The sequence below is a fragment of the Castanea sativa genome, chromosome 4 (assembly GCF_040712315.1).
Source record: "Castanea sativa cultivar Marrone di Chiusa Pesio chromosome 4, ASM4071231v1".
In the NCBI taxonomy this organism is placed as follows: Eukaryota; Viridiplantae; Streptophyta; class Magnoliopsida; order Fagales; family Fagaceae; genus Castanea; species Castanea sativa.
Window position 1 is genome coordinate 802660 of NC_134016.1, and position 10675 is coordinate 813334.

Here is a 10675-nt window from a genome sequence, read left to right on the forward strand (position 1 = left end):
TATATATATATTAATCCATTTGCTCCAATAAAAAAACATCCTTATTTCTTTGTTCCTCACTCTCTCTCTCTCTCCTTGTGTGTTTTGTGTGTGCGTGTAAATTCTCTCTTTTTTTTTCTTCTCTGGAAAAGGGATTAGAAAGAAAGGAAGAAAGAAAAAGCTTTTTATTATTTTTGGTGATAATCCCAAAAGAAAGGAAAGAAAATTCGGAGTTCCTCTCTGCTGTGAAGTGAAAGAGAGTGAGAGAGAAAGCAAAGAAAGAATGACTGTACCTATATCTTCAAGGCTGTGTTTGCCTCTGACCACTGCCACTACTTCTCTCTCTTCTTCTTCTTCCTCTTCTTGTTCTTCATCAGACTTTCCTTCCAAATCCCTGAAAACCCTTCACACTGCAAGCCCCAATTTCAGTCTCCACTCTCCCTCTTCCCCTTCATCTTCTTCATTCCCTCATTCTCAACACACATGTACTCGAAAACACAAACGATCTCTCTCCACACCAACGGTATTTAATCTTACTCTATGTGTGTGTGGGTGAATTTAAAGTGTTGGGTTTTATTAATTTTGATGTTTTGGATGCAAAAGTTAGTAAATTTTTGTGAGCTTGGGAGGTTTTTAATTCTCTGCTTTTTGTTTGGAATGCTTAGGCTATCATGGGTTCTGTTCATTCATTGCATTCTTTGAGTGTGTAGGTGAATTTAGGAGTTGGGCTTTGGTAATTGAGATGTTTTGGATGCAAAAGTTTGTAACTTTTTTTTTATTTTTTTAATCAGCTTGGGGATTTCTTATTCTTAGCTTTTGTTTGGAATGCATAGGCTGTAATGGGTTCTGTTCATTCATTGCATTCTGTCTGTGTGTAGGTGAATTCAGGTGTTAGGATTTGTAAATTTAGATGTTTTAGATGCAAAAGTTAGTAAGTTCTTAGGAGCTTGGGGCCTGGGGGGGCTTTCTTGTTCTTAGCTTTTGTTTAGAATTCATGGGCTATAACGGGTTCTGCTCACTCATTGTATTCTTTGTGTGTGCAGGTGAATTTAGGAGTTGGGTTTTGTTGATTTAGATGTTTAGGATGCAAAAGTTAGTAACTTTTTTCTTAGCTTGGGGGCTTCTTATCCTTAGCTTTTGTTTGGAAGGCATAGGCTATACTGGATTTATGTTCGTTCATTGCATTTTGTAATTTTTGGACTCCTCCCTTTATGTCAAAAGAACCGTACCTTTTCTATTTATTAGATTGGTGAGAGTTGTATGTCCTATGATTGTAGGTGGAACCAATATTTTAGTTTTGTTGTTGATTGGTAATAGTGTATGGTAGCTTGCATTGGAGAACTGGGGCTATGTGCTAAATATGAGATTTTAAATGTGAATATGCAGGTAAGAGAATCACATAAAAAAGATTGGTAATTTTGTTTATTCAATACTTGATGGACTGAGTTATTAGAAAGATAGGGATTTTTCTTTTGGAAGGGGGGAAGGGGGATGGGGGACTAGAAAGCATTGCTATAAAAATACATACAGTGATACAGATGAAGCTTTTATAGTTTATACATTGAGTATTTTGTGGAAAGACTAAAATATTTCTATGGGGTGAGTAGCCTTGTATCAATTACTACCCTCCATATTTGGTGTTGGACATGTTACCATTGTAAACCTTTTACAGTAAATTTTTTGTAGCTTTATCATTTTCCTTTTCTAATATGCTTTAGAATCGGTTTTTATATTTGCTTTGAATCTATCCTTTTTGCATATTAAAAAGGGAAGAATCCCATGAAAACATTACCAAAGTGATAAATTCCACCAAAGTTGCCCCCATAAATGCTAGTTGGGTTTGCAGGAATGTAAAATTATTGATTTGAGTCACTCCCAAAGGAGACTTGCCCTCCCACCAGTTTAAATTAATTGTTAGAAGCTCATAACTTTATTCAATCAAGGACGACCAGCTGGTAGATTTGTTTAGCACCTGTCAATTTGGCCTTAATGTATCCGCTTGCATGGTGCTTCAATAATCCTTTATGTCTGGAGTTTGAGCACCTATAAATTATTGTTTGATTTCATATATAGTCAATCTAAACAATTGGGTAAGGCTTTGCTTAGTTTAGCATATATCAGATATAATTATCTCTCTGTTACAATGCATAATCGCTTAGAGGGAAGTATCAAGCTTCCTGTAAACCTGCTTGGCCTTGAAATGAACAGGGTTGATACATGTAATTTGCACTGTATGACCATCTTTCCACCACCAACATGAATCAAAGCTCATGTTAGTTTGAACTTGTAGATCACCACTCTTGTGGGCAGTTGGTTTTCACTAATGATTTACTACCAGGGGCTCTGTTTTTATTTGCTGGTATAGTGGCTTTGTGGACATATGAGAAGAGATCAAGACATGGATAATTGGAACTATGAAGAGGAGAAGGTGTTTAGCAAGTTTGGTTCAGATGAAGAGGCTGGCAATCAAATTCCAACTCAAGCCCAAACTATTGTAGAAGGATCAGCGGCAGTTCTGATGTCAGAGTTTAAACCTGTTCCAGATGTAGATTATCTACAGGTATGTAATTATTGTGTTTCAAAATGGTTCTGCAGTTGGGCATTTATGTTCTTTATTTTCATTTTAACTTAATTTTACTTTTTTCTGCGCGGGGAGGGGGGGGGGGGGGTGGTTATTTGAATATGAAAGGGTCCCATCTAATGTCTCTGATGAATTTGACCACATAAGTTTTTATTTTTTTATTTTTTTATAAGTAATAAACTTTATTGATAGAGGAAAAAGTACAAAAGAAGAACAAAACAACCAAAGCACACAGGGCATGTACTAAGGTAAGCAAAGAACAGACCGAAGCTTAAGAAGTACGAAAACTACATCTATCAAGCAAATCAGACAACGAATTATAAACGAAAGTTTGAAATATAAGTTTGAACATATTATTTCAAATGGAGGCTTACTTTTGTGTGACTTTTTACAAAAACTTTTTGATTGGCTTAGTTTATCTTTACCATAATGACAACTAGGCATTTACAACTTTCAAGACAGAACGAGCATTTTGGCAGTTTCTTGAACTGTCTTAAGTTGTACTACTGGATATGTTCTCCAGTTTGTTTTTTAGTTTCCACTAGGGATGCTATTTAAAATTTATCTCATTGGGAAAAAAGAAAAAAGAAAAAAAAAAGGTTGGTTACACTATGATTGGAGGTGGGTACAGAGTTCTGAATGTGACCTGGGTTCAGAGTGGAGGTCAAGAGCTGTCCAAGTCTTGCCCTTTATATATACATTTGTTATTATTATTGTTATTATTATTATTATTATTTTAAAAGCTCATACCTTACACGTGTCTGTATGTGTATATTTGGTTTAGGTGTTGTTAGTTTTTACCTGCTAGCTGCCTCTCAATGTCACACACCACTGGCAATGTTGCAATTCTCTCTCTCTCTCTCTCTCTCTCTCATGTGTGCATGTCTGTGTAAACATGGATGTCCACTTTGACTTTGAACTCAATTATACCTATCAAAAAACTGTGTCCATCTAAGTCTACAGATTTTCCCATAGTGTGAAAGGAAATTAGTGCAATTAAATGCCACAAAGAGAGGAAATAAAGGGTTTGTGAATGACTGTGTTTTCAATAGGGAAGTAGACATCCTACTGTTCCTAAGTTTGCAACCATGCCAAGTTTTCTCATTTCAGCTAATTTCACATGTACCTAGAATATTTTTTCAACATAAAGTTCTATGTTTATTCTTTTTTCCGCTTTTTTGTGCAGGAGCTATTGGCTATTCAGCAACAAGGGCCAAGATCTATTGGTTTTTTTGGGACAAGGAATATGGGTTTCATGCATCAAGAACTTATTGAGATTCTTAGCTATGCTATGGTTATAACCGTAAGATGCTATAATTGAATTCTTGTATGTGGCATTGTGCGTACACATTGAGCATTTCAAAATTTTCTATACTGTATGTTTCTGATTTGCTGCATAACTTCTTCTTGCAGAAGAATCACATTTATACATCAGGAGCATCTGGAACTAATGCAGCTGTCATCAGAGGTGCTTTAAGAGCTGAGAGGCCAGAGCTGCTTACAGTGATTTTGCCTCAAAGTTTGAAAAAGCAACCTCCTGAGAGCCAGGAGTTATTATCGAAAGTAAGTGTTTGGTTTTACATATTCATTATGTTCGTCCTTCATCTTTTGTAAACTTTGATTTTTTACTTAGTTTTTCTCATATCTTACACCATCAGATAAACCCAAATATAGTTTGTTTCTCAGTTTATGGCATTACTTCATACTTAATGTGCCTGATTTTTCTCGTGAATAAAATTATTTATTAAAATAAAGAACAAGTTGTACCAATGAGCCTAACCAATTACAATATGTTTTTGAAAAAATTTTGAAAATCTAAAAAATATACAATAGGATGTTTCCTGGTGCATTCATTTAATCATACAAAGATAATATAATTGATGTGCTTGATCAATATATTTCATAATTTCTAAAAGGGAATCCTACCAAAGGTTTATTATTGTATATAAATATTTATGTTTTTATTTATATGCTTATAGGACAAAGTTTGGCTACAAAGGCTACAACCAACAATAGGAAGATGGGCATGTGTCCATGTCATGTGCAATACTCATGACTTACTTAAAATGGTTGTATACAATCACTTTAGTGTGGTTTAGTAAATTGTTGGTTGTAGCCTAAAGCTACAGCCAAACTTTGTCCATGTTTATAAACATAGAAGTTAAATCCACATTTTATAAGACCAATATATTAAGCCCAAATAGCATTTTTTTGTAATCCCTTATCATTTTTTTAATGTACTGGCTGAAACACCTGAAAAGCCCCCCGAGCAGGCCGGTATTTTATCCGATATGTTTCAGTGTCGTGCTGGCTTAATGTTTTGTATGGTACAATATTGACAACTTTGGTTTTGCATCAAGTCTGTAGTACAGTATAATATAAAAGGATTATGTTGTACAGTATGGAAACTTACCAATGCATGAATTCTTCTTGGAGATCATTAATTCTAATGATAAACATGAATACATGATATTGTATGTCTGACTACATGGCTTGAAATGTTTCTGAACAATAACTGTGGGGAATTTTACTAATGTCTTATGGTCTTCTGTTTTATCGAAACACTATACTATCTAGATCTTTTAGTCAAGATTATTAATTATTTCTCAGTAGATGTACTTGCTAGTAAAAAATCTGTGAAACAGGGTGCTTCTAGTAGTCAAATGGTAGATTTTCCTCTTGTATTGGTTGATTTTTATGGTTTCAGAATTTTTGAAGTGATCCAGGTGGTTTGATCCTTCCAGAGTTTTGGTTACTATATTCTATTAGCAATCGTCTTTCTCAAAAATAAACATAGATATGAATAAATGGAAGATAGAGAGGTTTAATATTCTTCATCGCATTTAATAATGCATCTTCTTGATGTGCAGATTTGTTTTGAATTTAGATATTATAATCTTGGGTGACGGTGATAAAATATTTGTAGATATGGTGTATAAAACATTTGATATGCCCCCATAAGAATGCTTCTCGTATTATGAAGCAAGGTCAAATTATTGGTTGGTCATTGGCTGCTAAATGAATATAAATTAGCTTGCCTTGAATTAAGTGACCAAATGAAGTCAGATAAAGGGCATGGAGGCATAGTATTTCTTAGGAAGTTCAATTACAGTTCATATATGTTCCAGTTATTAAGTCAATTCTTGTTCTGACCCAAAAAGGGAGGGATAAAGGAAGAACAGTTATTTTTGTGATAATTTAAGTTTTTTTGTTGGATTTGCAGGTGAAGAATGTGATAGAGAAGCCTCACAATGATCATCTACCCCTATTAGAAGCCAGCAGGTTTGTAATTTATTTTCTCCAGTTACTCGTGTAGTCTTCTGATGCTTTATAAATGAGCAAGGAATGAGACTCATCTTACTGGTGGCCTCTTATCTTGGTTGATACCATATTCATCCTTGGTGTGAAGTGAAACCTGTCATAGCTACATGTAAAATATCAATTTATAGTTGGTGGCTGATATTGGACACCTGTTCGGAAAAAAGGCTGAAGTTGCTTGTTAGTGCTGGACAGGGTGAGTTCTTCGGGTAAAGCGTCTTCCTGCTAGATGGAAATTGTTGCAATTGTTGAAACAAATGCTGTCTTTGCATAGCTAAGCTCACTGGCTTCAATTGTCAATGAGACAAGCTGACTCTACTCTGGTCAATGCTCTGTTCACCATGTGGGTGAGCTAGATTTTTTAAATAAATCTCAACTAAAATGTTGAGGTTTAGATTTCTAGATGACCAAGCATGAGCAATAATTATAAGCTTGACAAACTAGCGTGAGAAGCCTAGCTAAATTTTACCTGCCAATTTTTTCAAACAAAAACCACTTTGAGAATTGGGAATTAAATTCTTGCTTATCTAGCACGTTTCTCATTGCAATATAGTGATAGCTAACTTGTATTGGTCTAGACTAGTAAATAACCTATCTTATACACTGACAAGCCCTAACATAACCTGAATTTAGTTTTACATCATGGGCAAGTGCCTTGCATAGGTGCAACCATTTCTCAAGATTTTGGTAAGGCAGACAGCCAAATCTTTTATGAATTTCATATATGGTTTCTGAGAGGAATTTATAGCTTTGATGGTGATCATGCAGGTTGTGCAACATGGATATCATTTCACATGTACAACAAGTCATTTGCTTTGCATTCCATGACAGTAAGTTGCTTATGGAAACCTGTCAAGAGGCCAAAAATATGCGCAAGATCGTGACCCTCTTCTACTTGGACTAGAGCAGATTGCTCACTTCTGTCCATACATTGCAGAAAGGTTCTTATTTTTGTTTGTAAATTAGGGGATTAAATGAGACATTGTTTTTCTTTGTAGATTGTTACAGTGAGAAAGGGGGCCAATTTTCTCCATTATTTCTTATTGTTAATAGGAAAGAAACTATTACAGATGTACCAATTCATATGAATGCTCATGCATGTCGCATGCTTGCAATATATCTGATTCGTTTAGATTCGGTGAAATTAGAATTGTTGATGCAGTTCGAATGAGAATGTCGTGAGCTTGCATAACAGTCCTGCTAATATGCAAGTACTACATATTTTTTGTTAATTAGTTTAATCTTTATAGTCTGATGGGCTGGACTTTTTTAAAATGTGGGGTGGATCACATTAGATGAGCCTTGTATAAAAAAGTATAATATATATATATATATATATATATATCTATATATATATATATATATATATATATATATATATATATATATATATATAAAATGGGCTGGACTTTTTTAAAATGTGGGGTGGATCACATTAGATGAGCCTTGTATAAAAAAGTATAATATATATATATATACTGTTCGGTTGATTTTGGTTTGGTTCGGTCTGCTTGTGATTGAAGCTGGGATTTAACCGAAAAAATCAGTTTTTTAAAAATAAAATTGAAAAAATTAGCTCAGTTCAGGCAGTTTTGGGCAGTCCATTCATTTTTTTTTTCAGCCACAGTAAACATTCTAGTCTGAGACAGGTAAAAATGACATTTAAAAAGATCCGAAATATTGCATTCTTTGTTCCTTTTATTGTTTGAATTGGGAAAAAAGGGCCACTGACGTGACTCAATAGAAGTGAAATAGTAATAAATGCCACGTTTCAGTTGTTAGATATAATTATATAGATATTGATATTGTTAGATATTACTATATAGATATTGATATTGATTTGGAACATAGTTCCATTATGTTTGATGTGCACAATATTGAGGGAACTAACTCATACAATTGAGCATGCATGAAGTGGAGGGAACTAACTCATACAATTGAGCATGCGGGAAGTGTAGGGACTCAATTGGTAGTTATGTTTATTAGTTGAAAATTTGAGACTATGTTTAGTAGTTCAAAATTTGATTGGTCTCTTGCATTGGGTTTCACCATTAGTAACTAGTAAGTTCAAAATTTGAGACTATGTTTACTAGTTCAAAATTTGATAGACTATGTTTACTAGTTCAAAATTTAATTGGTCTTGTGCATTGGGTTACACTGGTAGCAACTATTAAGTACAAAATTTGAGACTATGTTTACTACAAAATTTGATTGGATTCGTGCATTGCGTTTCATTACTAGTAACTAGTAAGTCCATTCTAGAGTTGTTGCCTTTTGTATTATTTATTATTCTTTAGACTCTGTTGTATCCATTGTAGATGAAGTAGTCTTTTTGCAATAAAATATTTCTTAACTTAAAAAAAGGAATAAATTATATTGACTTCCCATAGGGATCGTTGGATATACAAACACCTTTCTAGATTCTTTTGAAATTACACTGACCTTTCCTTGGGTGCTAAAAATGATCTAATTTTAAAGGTGGGGGGTTCAGTTCAGATTGGTGTCTGGAACTAGTATAACATTAAAGGTGCTGTTTTAGTTTTGAAGAAAGTCAGATTTGGATGGTGATGTTGATGGTAATGGTTTTGATTGCCCTATTAGGATTTTATAGTTTAGTGAAAGGAGGGGAGAAATGAGCATAAAGATGACAAGGATGTGAATTATTTTCTCTCATTGGGGAGTCGATGTTATTTTAGATAACAAGTCATAGTTTTGCCTATTTGGATTATCAGATCTCAATGTAATTTACCCAATCAAATAATAAGAACATGAATGATCAATGTTTAAGTATCCAGTCCTTCATGTGAACTTTTTATTGAACATGCAATTTCCTTACAAAAAAAGGAAACCACCCAAGGAGGGCTCATGTCAATGTAGAGGAATTGGTATCCTTTTAACATAGAAGAGTGCATCAGTCAAATACTGAGATCATTGGAGCGATCTCTCTCTCTCTCTTTTCCTTTTTGAGCTTTACTTGAGGAAGCATCAAATATCTTTGAGGTGCTCTTTTGGTTTGAAATGGTTAATTTGAATGAAATGTCAAATGAGGCTCTGAATGAAATGCCAAACGAAATTTGAAGGAAACTACCATTGTTACACTTTGTACCCGGCGTTAAGTTTGTTGTTAACTTGGATGGAAATTCAAAGTTCAGGGTGCAAAGTGTAATTATGAGTATAATTTAGAGTGGTAGAGCGTAATTTAAAGGATTGAGAAGAAGGACAATTAGCTTTTTTCATGTAGTGCTATATTTTTCCATCCAAGTTAACAACAAACTTTATGTAAAAAATGATCATAGTTTAGAGTGCAAAAATGTGCATTTGAAAGGTTTAGGGAACAAAGTATAATCGTGGGTATAGTTTAGGATAGTAAAATGTAATTTCTCCTTCTATATAACACATTTAGGTCCAATTTTTATTTTGAGAAAATTCCATTAACTTACCCTGAGATTTGGGTTAATGCAAACTAGTTTCAAGATATTTCAAAACTGGCCAATTTGGTCCCTAAACCCGACTTGGTCTATAAACACCATTAGGCCTGTTAATATTTTTCTCTTCTCTCTCCTAGACTGGTCTCTCTCTCTCTCTCACTCTTTTGTTTCTTCTATCTCTCATCCCTATCTCACTCTCTTAGACCTCTCTTCTCCCTCTTGTCCCTCTCTCCCTCCAACATGACAACTACTTTCCTCTATTGGACTCACTCTTTCACTATGACGACTGTTGTGGATCATGGTCGATGGCAGCAGTGAAAATAATTTTAGTTTGTTGTGGGTTTTTTAGATCAACGTTGGTTGTGGGTTGTTGGTTATTGTGATTATTTTGGTGGTGGGCTGAGTTGTTGGTTGTGGCGATGGTTTTTGGGTTATGGGTTTGGTGGCTGTGTTTAATATGGCTGTGGGTTTGTGGTGCACGGGCTTCTCTCTCTCTCTCTCTCTCATTTTTTCTCTTTTTCCTCTAATCTCACCTGTCTCCGAATCTCTTTCTATTTTTTTTTTTTCCTTTTCTTCTTCAATTTTCCTTTTCCTTTGCTTGGCCGAATTTAGCCTTCGATGGGACTTCTTTCTCCTATCCGTTCCTTTCTCATTTTCTCTATACAGGTTAATGGCTAGATTTGGGTTTGGCCAACATTTTGTGGTGGATCCACTGCGATTAAGTTAAGGCCATTAGGTTTTTTTGGGTTTCTTTAAGAAGGAAAAGTGGTTTTTCCTTTTGGTTTTCTTGGCTACCAAGCACTAAATAGATGAGACTTTGACGGGCTTTTTCTTTTGATTTCCTTGGCTATCAAACACGGAATGAAGTAGATTCATGTGGCTTTTCCTTCAGATATTCTCAACTAACCAAACACAGTCATTAATAATTTTTTTTTTCTTTTGATTTTATTTTAAGAAAAAAAAAATCCAAAGAAAATCGTTATGTTGTTGGAAATTCAAAGAAAAAGGAAAAAAAAAATCTTTGTGAAAAAAGGAAAGCACCCATGAGCATCAAGTGTTTGTGGGTTGTCTTATCTTTTATCTCAAAAAAAGTGTTTTGTGTTGGAGAGAGAGTGAGGAAATAGTGTGTAACACCACTTGTGCTTATAGATTAAGTTGGATAGTTTAGAAATGTCCTGGACCTACTTGGCATTAGCCCAAACCTCCTAGATAGTGTATTTTACATTTTTTTTTTGAACGTAACTTGGTCCAATTTGGGGTGTGGTCATGAATGTTTCAGGTTTTAAGCTTAAAACGTGTGGGTAATTGTAGATAGCAGTTACTTCATGCGGAAATGGCTAGACAAAGATGAAACTTGGGCAGTTAAGGC

General features: G+C 34.6%; 1 protein-coding gene across 2 annotated transcripts; it reads left to right on the forward strand.

Annotated features, from left to right (window-relative positions):
* Window positions 1-37: 37 nt before the first annotated feature.
* Window positions 38-7022, forward strand: LOC142631886 (uncharacterized). Of its 2 annotated transcripts, none has more exons than XM_075806225.1 (6): window positions 38-502; window positions 2345-2539; window positions 3747-3863; window positions 3974-4123; window positions 5784-5842; window positions 6647-7022. In XM_075806225.1, the coding sequence occupies exons 1-6, from the start codon at window positions 263-265 to the stop codon at window positions 6780-6782; spliced, it is 897 nt and encodes a 298-aa protein (XP_075662340.1). In that variant the 5' UTR covers window positions 38-262; the 3' UTR covers window positions 6783-7022. The 2 variants fall into 2 exon arrangements, with proteins under 2 accessions (XP_075662340.1, XP_075662341.1); XM_075806226.1 differs by having other exon boundaries at window positions 364-502; window positions 2318-2539.
* Window positions 7023-10675: the final 3653 nt, after the last annotated feature.